The sequence below is a fragment of the Scatophagus argus genome, chromosome 24, assembly GCF_020382885.2.
Source record: "Scatophagus argus isolate fScaArg1 chromosome 24, fScaArg1.pri, whole genome shotgun sequence".
Lineage (NCBI taxonomy): Eukaryota > Metazoa > Chordata > Actinopteri > Scatophagidae > Scatophagus > Scatophagus argus.
Window position 1 is genome coordinate 11,394,872 of NC_058516.1, and position 17,707 is coordinate 11,412,578.

At 40.1% G+C, this 17,707-nt stretch overlaps 3 protein-coding genes across 3 annotated transcripts; all 3 read left to right on the plus strand.

The window, feature by feature from the left end:
- The first annotated feature begins 286 nt into the window (after window positions 1-286).
- LOC124055574 (small integral membrane protein 11-like) lies at window positions 287-2,341 on the plus strand. Its single transcript, XM_046382489.1, has 3 exons — window positions 287-422; window positions 1,088-1,296; window positions 1,697-2,341. Exons 1-2 carry the CDS (start codon window positions 408-410, stop codon window positions 1,274-1,276), a joined length of 204 nt encoding a protein of 67 aa, XP_046238445.1. The 5' UTR covers window positions 287-407; the 3' UTR covers window positions 1,277-1,296; window positions 1,697-2,341.
- Window positions 2,342-2,584: 243 nt separating this feature from the next.
- Window positions 2,585-12,784, plus strand: LOC124055570 (histone-arginine methyltransferase CARM1-like). Its single transcript, XM_046382484.1, has 14 exons — window positions 2,585-3,487; window positions 4,292-4,424; window positions 4,510-4,635; window positions 4,754-4,920; window positions 5,029-5,133; window positions 5,776-5,886; window positions 7,266-7,443; window positions 7,673-7,763; window positions 8,988-9,069; window positions 9,481-9,566; window positions 9,714-9,803; window positions 10,144-10,281; window positions 10,377-10,466; window positions 11,455-12,784. The coding sequence occupies exons 1-14, from the start codon at window positions 3,383-3,385 to the stop codon at window positions 11,477-11,479; spliced, it is 1,527 nt and encodes a 508-aa protein (XP_046238440.1). The 5' UTR covers window positions 2,585-3,382; the 3' UTR covers window positions 11,480-12,784.
- A 478-nt stretch (window positions 12,785-13,262) lies between these two features.
- cnot9 (CCR4-NOT transcription complex subunit 9) lies at window positions 13,263-16,869 on the plus strand. Its single transcript, XM_046382487.1, has 8 exons — window positions 13,263-13,454; window positions 14,488-14,667; window positions 15,032-15,147; window positions 15,338-15,447; window positions 15,746-15,855; window positions 16,032-16,130; window positions 16,227-16,318; window positions 16,434-16,869. Exons 1-8 carry the CDS (start codon window positions 13,437-13,439, stop codon window positions 16,600-16,602), a joined length of 894 nt encoding a protein of 297 aa, XP_046238443.1. The 5' UTR covers window positions 13,263-13,436; the 3' UTR covers window positions 16,603-16,869.
- The last annotated feature ends 838 nt before the right edge of the window (window positions 16,870-17,707 follow it).

Sequence of the window (17,707 nt, forward strand, 5' to 3'; positions counted from 1 at the left end):
TACTAGGCAACAGTCAAGTCTAGTGACGCATTAAAAACAGTGGGATAATCAAAATACTTTACATAATTAATTAATAAGACCCTTTAAACGTCATTAAATTATATACACTTCATCGCTTCTTACAGACTTATATATATCAACCATAAGTGCATGAATATTTGCTCAACAGGTATTCTGTAAGCTAAAACTAAAACCGCAAGTATTTGCGTTCACTCCCTGGATCCTTTAAGAGAAAAATGGCCTATTCGCTGCTTTTCCTGATGAGCTCTGAATGCATCACAGGTTACGTCAAATTTAGATTGCAATCCAATTGGCTGATCATTACAAGTACCGCCTTCTTCGGTAGAGCATTAATAACACTGTGGCTGTCGCAGCTCCTTAGGATCTGAAAGACAACGGAGGTTAAAATGATCAACTGGAAGGTAAATAAGCGCAAATTTATCATTTTACACATACTGTGTGCGTATGTTATTATCAGTTCAATAGCTTTCGTATTTTATTTTTTTTAATATAAGGTCTCAATTGTCACTAGCATAATGCTAACGTTGCTATAGCTGAGCAAGTTGTTAGCAAGTTATCTGTCACAGCTGAGAAAGTTGTAGCAGTGAAAAGTATATTAAAACAAATTTGGTTCGTGATTGGACGTATGCCGAATCAAAACAGTGTTCCGGGGTTTACTTAAAGTTTCTTGAAACACACTCACGCTAAGTTGTATTTGCGCTGCAATTTGAGAAGTGAGGGATTTGTGACTGGAGTTTGGTTAAACGACATCTGTGGGATGACCTGTAACAGCTAGAAGCCCAGAATACACGTGGTTTCCAGCTGCTTCTCTCTTTCACACTTGCAACACCTCCCACCTTGCCTTGAGCAGCTGAGGCTTCTGGTGGATAAGAGAGGGGGTGGGGATGGGGGACCTTCTCCAGGGTCCCTGACTTTTCCAGAGCTTTCTTTCCAGTCCTTCTTGAATGGTATTGGTCCACTCAAGCTAAGGCAAAAAAAAAAATGTCCCAACTACTGGGACTTAAATGTGCTTCTGGAGGCAGAAAAAATATAAAAGTTCTCCACAAAACAAACTGTCTTTCTGCAGGCTTTGGACAATGTCCCCGTGCTCTTGTATATCTTGGCACTGAAGACGCTCCTGCTGTGTTTGGCCTTTGCTGGGGTGAAGATCTACCAGAGTAAGAAAGCGGAGGAGGCCCTGAAAAAGCAGCAGGCTGAGAAGAGGAGGTTGGCCCAGCAGACTCAAGAGCTCATTGACAACAAGAAGGAAGACTGAGAAGAGGCTGATGTACACGGGTACTGAACTGGAACTACTCTTAAAATGTGTGTTAAATAGGCGTGCCTACAAAGATGCTTAAAAATTGGCTGTTTTACCAGAAAATATATGCAGTTACCACATCCTTCAAATTAGGGTTGCAAATAAACATAATTTTTATTCTCAATTAACCTGGCAGTTATTTTCACGATGGGCAAGTGTGTTGTGTATCTAAAGTCAGTCATTACTTATGATCTTTTGGATTTCTAAAATCTATCATCACACCACTGATTTGTAAAAGGGATAATCACCCAAAAAACAATTTAATGGGGTTTTAATTTGGCTCTAACAATCAATTGCAATGGGCATCCATTCCATTTTGTGTGTGTGTTCGACTAATTGATTGTGATCCATCACAGTAACTTCTTCTGTCCCCTGCAGGGAAATATATTACCCAGCCTTCTCCGAATATGAGCCAGACGTCATGTGACCGTCAGCAGAACGAGGACCTTCCTGTACCGGAACCATTCACCGTTGCCGCTTTTTTATATTCAGCTTTTGTTGTGTAACTGTTGAAATTCCATGTGGACTCGTGAGATGTGAGGCTGTTTCGACCTCAGTGGCAGCATGAAAACAGGTTCGGCATCTTAAACGCCCAGTCATTTCTAGGCTTCTTGGCTTCCCGCAACATCTTTTTGCCTTTTTTTTATATGCTCATGCGTGCAGTTCAGCACTTCATCTTAATCAACTGAGTGCAGTACTTGAGCTTCTCTTTTGTACATGTGAACAGACAGATACAGACTTGACTTATATATTAAATATACCCTGATATTAATTTTGTAATATTCTTTTGTCGGCAACCAGTCCGAGGTACCGCCCCTCCCCACTGGATTTCTGAGTAATATTTCTATGTTTACTAAATTTTATCCCTTAATTTTTCACCACACCACTACATAAGGGAAACACAAACATTGTTTTCACTTCTCAGTCCCAATACACAGCTGTCCGTGGCAATCTGTTTATATCCAAACTCAAGTTTTATATATTTATTTGTTTATTGATGAATAAAAGTATTTTTATTCAGTCTCTTTTGAAGTGATTAATAATATCTCCACGAATGGTGTTATGGTCCAAAGGTGTTCACTTGATCAGTGCTCTGTTTTTGCTGTAGAAGTGGTGGATATAATCAATTTAAAGATGTTTTGGCATCACGTTTGGCTTTTCTACTGAAGACCAAACAATTCTTCTGATTAGAATGAAGAAGATCCCCCTGTCTCTATGGCGTTATCATGTCACATGCATGCAGAGCATACATAGGTATGCTAACCCTAACCCTAGCATGGGTTAGGGTTAGGGTTAGGGGTTCCTCAGCTGTACTAGAAGGTTTTTATGATTCAAATCTGCTCAAGGAATTTTGACATTTGTGTTGAAGCAATGGTGCTGTACATCCAGCAGAGGGAGCGTTGGTATCTTTAAATAGTACGACTTTCCACCATGACGCGCAAGATGTTCACAAACTTATTCATGACGCCGATTGTCTGAAAATCCAAGCAATCGAATATAATCCGTTTGATGGATTGGCATTTATTTTTGAATACATTTTCATGGTCCAGTGATAAAGGCGTACTACTGGGTTTGTAACTGTAGCCTTTCTCTGTTGGGTTTTGTGGTTGCGTGCCGTCTGTAAGGCTCATTGATCCATCCAGATCTTCTGTCGTGGTCATAGGACGCAAGAACTCTCAAAAGCCCTCAATGAATGTTTTTTTTTACAAACCATTAATAAAACATTTTGCACCTTTAGTAAAGTTAATGCACATATATTACACACAGCTCCCATCAATATTCCTACCCAGCCCAGCCAACAAAGATCTCCACTGGTCAGTTCAAAGCTAATTTTCAAGTAAGTATTTGTAGTAAAATGGAATCTTGCCTTTTTTTCCACCATAGTTTCTCCCCACCATCTTCTGTCCCCTGCTTTTCTTCCGTATTTTCCCTTTTAATCTGTCCTCCATCTCTCCTCCCCTTTTCCTCCATCCCCTCCTTTTCCACATCCTCTCCCCCTTACCCTCTTCTCCTCCTCCTCCTCCTCCTCTCTTCCCGAAGAGCAACTTCTTTTCACATTGCAGAATGGAGGAGAGGAGCGAGGAACCACCGGCGTTCTCCGTCAGGGTCTTCGCTCTGCAGGAGGAGGAGGACGGGGCTGAGAAGGAACACACGGGGACGCATGGGGAGGTAAAATGGAGGTTTGCAGAAGGCACGCTATATATTACTCTTCTTATCTGGACTATGATTCCATGAGATGTATTTTAAGAAAATGAATCTGGATTAAGATTTTTGTGTTTTAACTATCAAGCTCTGTTCTTATTGATCTACTTTATGCTGTTCTAATCTGTCCAGCTAAATTCTAAGCCAAAGACAGCATATGTGCACTATGTTTAAATACATGTATTTAAGAAGTGAAATTATTCCCTCTGATTACATTATTATGATTATATTGATTAAGTTATTAACGTAAGCTTAGATTTCTGGTGGAGTGACCTGTACGGGTCAAAAGATATTTTTTTTATTTGTTTGTTTTGTAAATGAAATCTGCCAAAGCCTAATTGACTCTGAAATGAAAACGCCATCTCGTTTTCAATTCATCGTCTTTGGCGACAACATTGGCAATATATATCCAATCGATAGAGAACATTTCAGACATCAGAGAAGAGTTTGTGAGGAGCATTTAGCTTTTAAGTCAATAAAAGCGTGGTACCTACTGGTGTGGTTTTAGATAGCAACTAACTGAGCACCCCTTGTCTCAATCAAAAGGTCCTCTCTAGAACCTATGTTTGGTTTGTTCACCCTGGGCTACTTTAGAACAACATGGTGGACTCCATGGAAGAGAACCTGCTCTCCTTGTAGATCCAAAAGGCTCATTTTGAAATAAAGAAACCGCAGTGATTCTTAGTTTGAGGTGATCGTATTCCAGCAACCCCAATCGTTTGCTGTGGTTTTGGTTTTATCTGAAAGACTCTTGTGTGTTGCGTTCTGAAGGGGATGCAGGTCCAGGAGGAGGAGGAGGAGGACAAGGAGCAGCAGGTCAGTGTGTGCAGAAAGACATCAGAGCAGGAGCTTACTCTGTTTGTCACCACAGGACAGGAGGCTCAGCAGCTCACTATGCAGGATGGTGAGTGTACTCAGATACTGTGGCCCCACCACTTATACCCCTGGCAGTACAAAAATAAACAACAATAAAAACAATATGCTTTCAGCCAACAAAGCATCTGTCTTCAAATTCACAATGTCCAAGGAAATGGACTGCTGCCAGGTTGGGGGACAGTCCTTCCTGGTCACCGTCGATAACCTGAGTCTTATGCTGCAGTTCAAAACTCCAACTGGTATGTACAGTATAGATGCTTAAATGTATACTGGTTATCATGCTGGGCTTTTCGTAAGTCTGTCAGGAGTTCAAAGATGTACAGTTCAGAAAATGTCTTATCCTCTTTGGCTCTCCAGATATGAAGAACTTCCAGCAGTTACTGAAAAGAGAAAAATCAAGCAAAGGTTGCTCAGAAGGAGATGAGGGAAGAGACAAGGGAGCAGAGAGAAACCAAACACCTTCTGGGAAACATCCTAATATGTTTGAAACAATTACTGAAAATGTCCCGATGCAGGGCTACCAGGTAATCCACTGGCAGACTACCCAATAACTCTAACTTTGCCTGTTCTTTTTAAATAAATTACTTTGAAACATAACTTAAAACACAAATTGTTCAGTGTTGTGTGTGCAGTTCCACAGCTGTTTGTCCCAGCAGCAGAGCCTGCTTCAGGACTACCTGAGGATCAGCACCTACCAGAGAGCCATCTTAGTCAATGAGATGGACTTCAGAGACAAGGTGACAGCACGTGTCCTCACAAGCACCTCGACACATGACTGTCAGTGAACACGGCGGTTTCAGTCATTTTATTTGACAAAATGCTAATAGCAGCCGGTAACTTTTTACAGCCTCAACCACAGGCTGAATCACTTAATAGAAGTCCAGTCCATCAAGGCAGACGGCTGCCCATCTTGAGCTGGGGTCTGCTCCGAGGTTTCTGCCTTCTAAAAGGCAGTTTTTCCTCGCCACTGTCGCCAAGTGCTTGCTCAAGGGGGAATGTTGGGCTCTCTGTATTACAATTTAATTAAAGAGTTTGGTCTAGACCTGCTCTAATTGGAAAGTGTCATGAGATAACTTTTGTTGTGAATTGGCGCTATATAAATAAACTGAATTGAAAATTGAACAGTTGGTCAAGACACACAGTCAAGACAAGTGAGACAGGTTGGAAACGTAAATATTACTGATAATAATATAATAATAATTATATACTTGTAAATGTTATGTTTTGTGATACTGTAGTGATTTTCAAAAGCACTGTGTCACACACACACATTCATGCACACTCATACCTAGAGGAAATATAGAGTACTACTATAGTAGTAGAATAAATATATAAGTACTGTATATATTTATTCTCCCTTTATTTTTCTGTCTTTGTAGGTGGTTCTGGATGTGTGTTGTGGTTCTGCTATTCTGTCTTTCTTTGCAGTCCAGGCAGGAGCCACTAGAGTGTATGCTGTTGAGTCCAGCCCCATGGCCAAGTATACACAAGTCAGTAGATTTGCAAACATCCATTTTTTTTTTTTTGTCATTATATGGTCAACTTTATGTAAGTTCTGATGTTGATTTGTTGTAAAACTGGTCTTATTCTCTACCGTAATTACAACATTGTTTGAGTCTAACTAACCTACATGAGTGATTTGAATTTCCAGACAGTGAGTTAACATGCAGAGTTCAGAGAGTTATGTGTGTGTTGGCCTCGATACAGGCTAAAAAGAAACCACAGTAATACACTACACAGTGCGTATACACACGCACGCACACACACAGAGTACATACATCACATGCAGAGCATGGCATTCTGGGGAGTTAATGGATTGCGGCAACATCTGGCCCAGAGTTCAGCAGGATGGGGGCTGCAGAGAGATGCTATACTGGGTTTAGACCGATATATGGGGATAATATCTGCCTTTGGTGAAGACTGAATATAAACATGGTGTCAGATTTACTTGCTCTACCTGTTCTGAAGAGCCCAACATACCACAAACGTGGTCCAAAAAGGTGAGAAATTTGCAATGATTCAAAATGGAATTTTATACTTCTGATTAGAGATACCTCTTTCCAAAAACAATGTCCCTGTTATTATGGAGAATTGACAGAATACACTGTCTGTAGTTTTTATTGGACATTCAGCCCCTATAAAAACTGCGTACAGTGTACGGACTATCCTAAGCAACCACAACATTGTTCCTGGAAAGACATGTGACTGTTAATTTGAATTTTTCCTTCGTATCAAATTCCATTTGTGGAAATCTTTTAGACAGATATCCCAAAACCTGCATGTACTCCATGGAGAAACACTTTTTGTTTCTTGCAATCTCTCTCTCTCTCTCATATATATATATATGAATGTGTGTATGTCTACTGCCTTTACCACTTCTCTAGCAGTGGCAACTGAAGTACTTGGGTTTTGTAGTTCTCTGAGCTGTCCACTACAGTGCTCAACAAGGACAAATGCGCTAGAATACCCCCCCAAAAAAATATTTCCATTTGGAGACATGTGCTGCAGCTTCAGAATACTAATTCAAATTACCCATATAAAAGACCAAAATAAATGCAATATCAGAAACATGCTGCAGAGAGCCGAAACAAACACATAAACAGCAAACTCTTTGTAAATGCAGAAACAATGCAAACAATGCAAACCCCAAAACAATTCATAACAGCACTGAAAATCCAAAATAACTCTTTTTCTCCAGATGTTGTCCAGTAGATATGCCTGGTTGTACCTGTCCTCTTTAAAATAAGGAGACATTTACAGCCTTCTCTATACGCCATGGCCCAGTGTACTGTACAGGAAATGGATATTCTTATGCAGTTTTTACAGTGTGTTATTTAATGCAGCGCATGTTGACTGTCACCCGTTGCAGATCCTGGTCCACAGTAACTATCTGTCTGAGCGGATCAGGGTCCTAGAGGGGGAGGTGGAGGCGGTCGGCTGTCCAGACATGGTGGACGTTATTGTCTCTGAGCCGATGGGATACATGCTGCTCAATGACAGACTCATGGAGAGCTTCTTGCGTGCCAGGAAATGGCTCAAACCCAATGGTAGGAGTACCTTCTGGTACTTCGGCTAAGTCTTGCATTATTTCCTAATCTTGTTGATGCTGTCCTCAAACTGTTTTGACTCGTAACATGTGACTTTTTATTTGGGTTAACTCATTTGTTCCCCCCAAGGCCTTCATAGGTGTTACTCAAGCTATTTGCCTCCCAGTTTAAAAGCCCGTCTGTGGCTCTAGCATTATTTCTGTCTTATTTTCATTGTCTCTCTCTCTAGGTCTGATGTTTCCCTCCTATGGTGATATTCATCTGGCTCCCTTCAGCGATGAGCAGCTCTACTTCGAACACTACGCGCGAGCTAGTTTCTGGTCTCACACACACGTACAAGAATGCACCTCCTTAAAACCATGCATGAGGACACAAACACACTGACTCCTTTTTCTTCCTTTCTTTTCCCTTTATTCCCCCCCTCCCCAATGTCTTTCTCACACAGACACACACGTTCGCGGCGCTTGATCTCAATCAGGCATGTTTCCTGTTGGGTGTAAAACGCTCGGGTTCAGTCCAGTCTTGACTCATACAGACCGACCAGGGGTTTGACTGATATAATCATTTGTAGGCCGATAAGTTTCCTGTCAGGAAATTGGTCCATTACCAGACACTAAACATAAATGTTGTAACCCAGGACAATATTTGGTCAAACAGGTTCAGGAAACCCCCCCAAAAAAGAAAGAAAACTGCATTATTATTATTTCATCTTAAAATTGACTTATTTTCAGATTGATAATCATCTATCCATCCATTTTCTATACCGCTTATCCATCACGATTGCAGGGGGCTGGAGCCTATCCCAGCTAAGAGGCGGGGTACACCCTGGATTGGTTACCAGGGCTGACACACAAAGCTGGACAACCACTCATGCACACACTCACACCTAGGGGGCGATGTAGAGTAGCCAATTAACCTAATGTGCATGTTTTTGGTATTGTGGGAGGAAGCCGGAGTACCCGGAGAAAACCCACGCAGGCACAGGGAGAACATGCAAACTCCACATAGAAGGGCCCAGACCGGGATTCGAACCTGGAACCCTCTTGCTACGAGGGCGACAGCGCTAACCACCATGCCGTCCAGGCCCGGCGCTGTTCACGTATTTCTGGAAATTTTGTGCAAACAATAGAACCTCTGTTGTAACGTTTGTTTGCGCACATGTGTATGCAAGCATACCAGGGTGTATATGTGTGTGTGTGTGTGTGTGTGTGTGTGTTGCCATGGTCTGTGCCCTTCACTGCTCTACCGCTATTGTGGAGGTCAGGCTCAGTCAGCTTTGAGGAATGAAGGTAAACTATAAAGTGATTTTGTTCAGTATTTTAGCAGCGACACCGTGGGGAAAGACTCTATTAACTTACTTGTTCAATACAGAGTTCAATAAAGCTTGAGATTACATAACCTTCCCAGTTCTGCCTACCTTATAACAACCATTGTGACATATTTAACTTCTTGTTCCTTATTTCCAAAGTGTGAAGTAATAGAGCTCAAGATCAACCGACTGTATAAATGGCTTAAATGCTCACCCTTCGCTTGATTTTCTTCAGGCAGCAGAGAAGCTTCTATGGTGTTGACCTGAGTGCTCTGCACAGTCCTGCAGTGGATGAGTTTTTCAAGCAACCCATAGTGGTACGTATAGCAAAACTTATTTCACTTTAACACAAAATCGGTATGTTATGATGGCATGGCGTTGCTCCAACAAAAAAAAAAAAAATCTTTTATTTATTCTCGTTGGGTTCTTAACATTTCTAAAGGTACAAAATCCAGAATATAATTGTATATAAATGCATGTAAGCTAATGCAGAAGGTATCTAAAATACTTCACATTGTATTTGGTGTAATATGGGCCTGGTTTTACAGCATGTCACATGTGTTCTTCATCGTGGCTTTCTGATTGGTTGATTGCAGAAAGATGCATACCAATGACTGAACGCTGCTGCTTGACAGGCATTTCCTGTCCTCTGCCAGTCACAGTTACAGCAGGAATCTATATTGTTAATAATATCATTATATATATATATATTTTTTTTTTTTTTTCAGGACACATTTGATGTGCAGATCCTGATGGCTCGGTCTGTCAAGCACTGCATCAACTTCATGGAGGTTAAAGAAGAAGATCTGCACAGGTTAGATTCATACAGTAATCATGGTTGATGATATTGGTCTCGCTTTATTTTTTTAAATTAAATATTTAATTACCGTACTATAACCCTAACCCTAACCCCAGCCTATAATGAATTATAAATGCCTTAAAACTAATGTGTTTCATCCAGAATGGAGATTCCCTTTGTGTTTACATTGCTGCAGTCTGGTCTGGTCCATGGACTTGCCTTCTGGTTTGATGTGGCCTATTTAGGATCCAAGTAAGAAATCTCTGACTCTCTCTGGCTGAATGTCTTGGATGGCAGTAGGTAACTTTATGCCCTACCTAACAGCCAAGCTAGGTACTGCAATTTGGCGCCATTCCCGTAGAGCAGTGCAGATGTTTTAATAGTTCAATAGTTAGTAGTGTTATATTTTATTATATTATTCGAAATGTGGGCTGATGCATGCATTTGCGATGTACAGATTGTAGTTATATGATATATGTGATACGTGGCCTAGAGGTTGGAGAAGCGGCTTGTGATCGGAAGGTTGCTGGTTCGATTCCCCCACCGGATGGGCAGGAAAAATTTGAGTGTCTCTCCCCGTCCTTTTCTGTAGATCAACAGTGTGGCTGTCCACAGCTCCCACTGAGCCTCTGACTCGCTGGTATCAGGTCAGGTGTTTGCTTCAGACGCCGCTCTTCGCCAAACTTGGACAAACCCTGTCTGGGACTGTCCTGCTGTCCGCTAACAACAGGTACACCTGTGCTTTCATGGAGCCTGCTCTTCCGAATGTGTTATCTGTCTATAACCTGTGTGTATGACAAGTAATCATGAACGTTTACATTCCAGGCAGAGCTACGACATCCACATCACAGCCACAGTTGACCAATCAGGGTTCAGATCTGGAAACATCCTGGACCTCAAGAACCCTTTCTTCAGGTTACACCTTATTCATCTGTGATACATTAATAATATTATGTGAATAAATGTTATTTTTGTTTACAGTTCCATATCATTTACAGGAAATTTGTATTTAGTCCTTTGTTTACTTATTATGCCTTTAAGACCAGAGGGGTGTTTCATAAAGCCGCATTAGCAGATAAACCAGACTTATTTCTGTAAGTCAAGATCATCTTAGTAACCATGGAAACTTACCCCTCCAGACCTGGTCCTTATACTATATCTGCCTAGTTATACTGATGGATGTAGGGCTAATGCAGTGTGAATATGAGTCAGGCCACATAAAGCTATTTGGCTAATGTGTACAAAATTAGGTTACATCGATATTACGTTAATGTAACATAATGGTTACATCATTATGTTACATCATTATGTAAATTGTTACCAATCCCATGTTATCCCTTATTTGCTGCACCAAGTTCATTAAGATGTGTCACTTTATTGAGATGAGTATTTATCTAAATTATTAACCCACTATTCCCATCTATGTTACTTCAAATTACAATTATTTTTTATTTTTTTAAAAAAGCAACCATGCATCTTACTTTAAAAACACATTTCTTGGTTGGTAACCTATGCTGGTTACTCCAGAGTTATTTAAATGTCATGTGGAATCTTACCCACCTTGTACATTCATTTTCAAATATGATGCAAAAAAAAACACGTATCCTGTTTGTCAACAACATCATGACTAAAAGCGGAGTGTTGCAAACTGTAATGTTTTTATTCTCAGTGTTATGTTTAATATACACAAATCACAGTTGTTTTATTCCGCCACTGTAAACTAATGGGATTATTATATATTAATTAGATTGATCTTAACAGCCCTGAGGTGCTTTATGAAAAATATTGGTTCATATACACTTTTCATAATAAGGCATGATTATTCTGTACCACCTTCACGAAACACTCCTATGCTGAGGAAAAAACACTGAAATGACAAGTGAAACAGTGACTCTGTGTGCAGGACTCCATCTTGGTTCCACAGCTAGGGATCTCTGGACAGTTGGTGACTAGAGCTCCATTGTGGGTGACCTCGCTTCTCCTGGATGAAGGATGAGGAGAGCAGAGGTAAACCTTGACCTGTGGCATTGGAAACATAACCCATATGCATTAATCAAGCATCAAAACACTGCTTCCATACCGTAGTCAGATAAAACAACGTCTCGAAAGATCTGATCTCATAACCAAAATAATGAGCAGTTGGTGTAAATTATTTTCTTGCTACATTTTCAAAAACGAATTAAGTATTAATTAATTAAGTATTAACGGGTCTGCTCCGAGGTTTCTGCCTTCTAAAAGGCAGTTTTTCCTCGCCACTGTCACCAAGTGCTTGCTCAAGGGGGAATGTTGGGCTCTCTGTATTGCAATTTAATTAAAGAGTTTGGTCTAGACCTGCTCTAATTGGAAAGTGTCATGAGATAACTTTTGTCATGAATTGGCGCTATATAAATAAACTGAATTGAATTGAATTGAACTGAACTGAATTAAACATCAGAGAACACTTTGGCTGACAACATTATTTGAATTTTATGTTTGTTTTTACATCTTCTGATCAAATTCCATGTCACAATCGCAATCTGTTTTTCTGTCTTACTGTTGAAAGTTCATATTTTTGTTCCACCCTTTGTTCCTAACCTTTAGAGACCATAGCATTTTCTCCTTTTAGAGCCAACTAACAAGGGCTGTTCACTTTGTTTTGTGAAAAAAACACTGGCTGAACTGAAGAGAGACTGTTAAACAATGAATTTATAAATGTAATCAGTTTATTTACCCCTATTTCATGCAACCCTTCATACACTTTATTTGCTTTATTCTATTTTTCCTGTGGACAATTGAATGGTTTGTTGTATTTCTTCTTATTATTATTATTATAAATTTAACATTTTTTTTTAATATTATAACATTCTTTTTTTATCTGATCTTTTTTATCATGTCTTTTTCATCGCAAAATGAACCTCATAAGAAATTATGAAATGTCTTACCTCCATATTCTAGAACTTTGACAGATTTTTTTTTTTTTTTGTTCTGTTTTGCATTTTGTCAACAAACATCGGTGCTGAATGTAAAATATGAGACATCTCTTTAGCATAAACTCCACGCCGATTTTGTATCTGTGTATTCTGTTTTTATGCAAATACACATTCATACACATAAATCACAGTGTGATAGGGAATAATGTTTTGCATTTCACAGTCAAGGGTGTACAAGGAAAGTGATTACTGTAATTTCTGTGCCAGCAGTTTGCTGAAATAAAATGTTTCCTTGCAGAAATAAAATGTTCCTTTTGCAAACTATAATTAACATATTAATATGTTTTGCCCTGAGTGATGAATGCAGTTTTGTGAAGGTTTAATCCACAAAGTGTTAATAGGTCTACACTGCCATGTACTGAAGCCTTCACATTTATAAAAAAACATATAAAATGATGTATTTACTGCTTGAGACAGAAAATTGCTTGGCTGTGTGGAGCTATGATTGAAAATGAAAAATTGCTGCATTAAATTCTATCAAAATAAAATACATAGATTTAACTAGACATTCTTTAACATTTCTCGTTTCCCACAGTGGTTAATAGTTAAGTTAATTTCACATGCAGTATTTCCTCAGCTCAAAAGGTAGGTGCTGACGCAACTATGTTGGAACGACCAAGAAACACAAACAATTCCTTGAGAAAGAACTAACGAAGAACTGATGTTTACATTCATGTTAGTTCAGTATCGATATCGAACAGTACTTTCCGGTGTACGTTACAATCGCATGCACTATGCTTTTAATTTGAAAATAGTAACCCGGATATGGTGCAGCAGCTAGGAGATCATGGAAGTCAATGTAGCCCAATAATTTAGTTTCAGAATAATGATTCTGTTTTAGCTCTCTTTAAGACTTAAAACTTGTGATACCAGGTTTTAAAGGGCTTTATTGAATTAAATACAATCGCTGCACAGAATGTTGGCCACCGGGGCAGTGAGTACATCTGATTGTTAACTTTCAAAATTAGCTAGCATAGCTGTTATGTTAGCCTATGTTAGCCTGGCTGTCTTATGTTTTTAACAATATTGATATTGCCAAGCCAGAAATTCAGTTTCTCTTGCTAATTACTTAAGTGAGATAAACTATAAAGTGTTAAATTCTCCTGAGTCACGAGTCAGTAACAGTACTTTCGTAATACCAGCATTCACATCCAGTTAAGCTGACTTCCTTTTAATTTTTTTGTTAATAGCCGCAATACAAAATGTACTCCGATTTCAATCCGAAAATCTGTCATTTTGATGACGTTTCGTTTTTTTCCAGTCCTGTGCATTCATGAAATTAGGCAATAACAGTTGCAGAAATACCTGCTTGAGTTACTCTTTAATTCGGCTTATGTCTAATGCACTTCATCGCATACTTCGCAAGAAAAACAGGCATTTTTAGTTAAATCTTCCCACTGATACGAGCCAGACTGCTACACGCTGTTGGATTTTAAATGGAGCTATTGTCTCTTTTCAAGAGAAAACAGGCTGTATTGGTGCTACATTTTTTATACATATATTGCTACTACATCTACTGTCAACATCTGTCCATGTTGTTCTTCTATGTAGTGCTATTATAACTAATTTAAACAACATATCAGCTAAAAAACAAATGCATAGAATGTATATAGTCTTCAGAATTCCAATTATAACAACCTGACATGTCTGTCCTTGTAATTTATGATGTTTACTGCATGTATGTTTCTCTCTCTCTCTCTCTCTCTCGCTCTTTTCCATCCTCTCTGTCCTGTCTACCTCTTCTTCCCCCCCTTCACCCAGCCGACTATCAGCAGGATAGTTCTCCCTTGCAAGCCGGGTCCTGCTCAAGGTTTCTTCCTGTTAAAAGGGAGTTTTTCCTTGCCACTGTCTGCTTGCTCGGGGGTTCAGGCTCTGGGTCTCTGTAAAGCATCTAGAGACAATCTTGATTGTATAAGGTGCTATATAAATAAATTGAAAAACTGAATTGAAATTGAAATTGCTTTTAGGCTGTAACCACAGCACTGGCGCAAGTGGACAGAGAAAAGATCTACCAGTGGATCAATGAACTGTCCAGTCCAGAGACCAGGGAAAATGCCCTCCTGGAACTCAGCAAGAAGAGGGAGTCTGTGCCTGACCTGGCTCCCATGCTGTGGCACTCATGCGGCACCATAGCGGCCCTGCTTCAGGTGAGTCAGGCCAGTGTGTTCCACATATGGGCATGAGAAGCGCAGAGACTGCTTCGGACACCTTAGCTCTTGACGTAGTATTCTCTTGAAGGAACTACCGTAATTTCCCGACTATTGAGCGCACCTGAATATAAGCCTCACCCACTAAATTTAAAAAGAAAAAAAAATTTGTACATATATAGGCCGCAGTCGTCCACTCTTTTGTCTTGAGGCAAAATCCATAAATTAGCTGCATCATTGTTTAAGCCGCAGTTAAAAGCGTGTGAAAAAAGTAGCGGCTTATAGTCCAGAAATTACGGTAATTTGTATGAAGAGCGAATCCCCGTCGTGCTTTATCTGTATTTTTTGTCCTTCTCTTTGCTAGGAAATCGTCAACATCTACCCATCAATCAACCCCCCCACACTAACAGCACACCAGTCCAACCGAGTATGTAATGCGCTTGCACTCCTTCAGTGCGTGGCCTCTCATCCAGAGACAAGGTAGCTGAATTTCATGTCTTGAACGCACCAACATATGTGTCATTGTTCCCTTCTGTTGCTCGTGAGCAGAGTCGGTGCATGTTGACGGCGTGGCCAAACTTGAAAACGAGACGGTCAGAAAACGTGCGGCGCCGAAGTCGGAACTCGATCCACGACAAATATGAGAATGAGTGAGTTTTGTCCTTCGCAGGTCAGCTTTCCTGGCTGCACACATCCCGCTCTTCCTCTACCCGTTTTTACATACCGTGAGCAAGACGCGGCCATTTGAGTACCTCCGTCTCACCAGCTTAGGAGTCATTGGTAAGTGAAAGTAGACACTATAACACCTGATGTCAGGATTCCATTAATTTCCCTCCCTCAGCCTCTGTTGTAAGATGTATTTTTAACTGTAGAACTTGAGCTTGATGATGCTAATGGCCAATGTCACTGTGGTCACATTACCATCACTTAAACCACAGACCTGAATAATTCTACACGCGCATTACAACGTTAAGTGCTAAAGCTAAAATGATTCAATAAGCTAAAATGAATTAATCAGTACTGTTCTTGTCTTTTAATATCTTTAGTCTCACTGGGTCCTTGTGTCAACACTGTCTAGGTGCTTTGGTGAAAACCGACGAACAGGAAGTAATCAACTTCCTGCTGACTACAGAGATCATTCCCTTGTGCCTTCGCATCATGGAATCTGGCAGCGAGCTCTCCAAAACGGTACTCTTGACAGGATTTTATTCTGATCAATATATCCAGTTGTATGATTTTAATGATCTTCAGGGCTAGGGGCCATTAACCTCTTCCTTTTTTTTTTGCATGTTATTGCTATATGAACTGATGAAAAATTCAGTCAGTAATGGCCGGCTTCAACATGAGGTATAATTGTTTGTTAGGTCGCAACCTTCATACTACAGAAGATTTTACTGGATGACACAGGGCTGGCATATATTTGTCAAACTTATGAGCGCTTCTCCCACGTTGCAATGATTCTTGTAAGTTCATACCTTGATTATTTTCATTCTTAAAATTGAGTGTACAGTTCTTTTTTTTTTTTGTGGGTCCAAATATCTATTTCTTTGCTGTTTTAGGGGAAAATGGTACTGCAGCTTTCCAAAGAGCCATCAGCCCGCCTGTTGAAGCATGTAGTACGCTGTTACTTACGTCTGTCTGACAACTCCAGGTACCTTTTTATCGCAGGAAACAACAAAAAAAAACAAATTTTGTTTTCTTGTTTCTGGAACTGCTGCAGCGTGTGTGGAGTGTATCCATGCCGTGTTTTGCTTCCTGTTTTGCAGAGCCAGAGAGGCTCTCCGTCAGTGCCTCCCCGACCAACTTAAAGACACCACCTTCGCCCAAGTTCTGAAGGATGACACCACCACCAAGCGATGGCTGGCCCAGCTGGTGAAGAACCTGCAGGAGGGTCAAGTCACTGATCCCCGGGGCATCCCTTTGGCCCCGCAGTGACTCCTCGCCGACCCTGAGGAATACCAGCGAAGAACTGCCTAACAACCGATCATTCAATCACGGATGCACGGAGCTGGTGCTGTTTTTTTTTTTTTAATTTTTATGAAAGACATTCAGAGGAAAAGGGTGCAGCCTGGTTTATTTTCGTGATGAGACTGTGCACTTCTGTTCCCATGGATCCATGCTTTTAAAGACATTCACATTTGTTGCCTCGCCACGTGTTCTGCAACTGATTTACAGATCTCCAATAAACCGTTGAATAGCAAATAACAGCTTCAGTGTATTCATTCTGTTGCGCTAAAACTACCAGATTGAATACTATTACTAGGTAGAGTAAATTTCTAAGTCACTGATAAGATATCTTGATGGAGTATACCAGTCATATACTATAACGTTCTACAGAATGGAAGCTTGTTTTTTTTTGCAGATGAATGTTATCACCTTCTCCAGCAGCCAGAGGTAAGTAAAATCTATTTAGAACCAAATGTGTGTGGCACTCACACATTTGGGATTCAATCGGCCTTCGAGACTCGAGCCAAAGTTCATTAATATTATGTGCAATAAAAGTCCAAGATGCTTTTATGTAATGTAATACTCTTGTTTGGAGTTGTCCAAAAAGCCACAATTAAAATAAAAAAAAAACCCAACAAACCTTGTAACGTGAAACAGCAATGATGTTGCATTCAATCAATGCATTGATGCATTTGTAAGAATGAAAGAATCTCATCCATCCATCCATCCATCTCCGTCAAAGGGATGTTTCGGTGATTTAGCACTGCTCTTCCATGAAGTTGACTCATAAGAGATGGATCTCTTCATATTGGCTTGTACAATATGCCAACACACGCAGATAAATAAAGAGCAGATGAAACATTACAGCTAATTTTTTAAAAGACAATCCTGCCTTGAAGGGAATAAACACACCGTGCTTAGACTACTGTATAACATGGCGCTTGCCATTCACTTACATTATCTTCTACTACAGCTATTGTCCACCAATTATCTATTTATATTTTGTGTATGGCCTTCTATTTGTATACGATTTGTTGGTGTTGTTTTTAAATGGTTGCTAAGCACTTTGGAAAAGGTGGCACATAAATAAAGT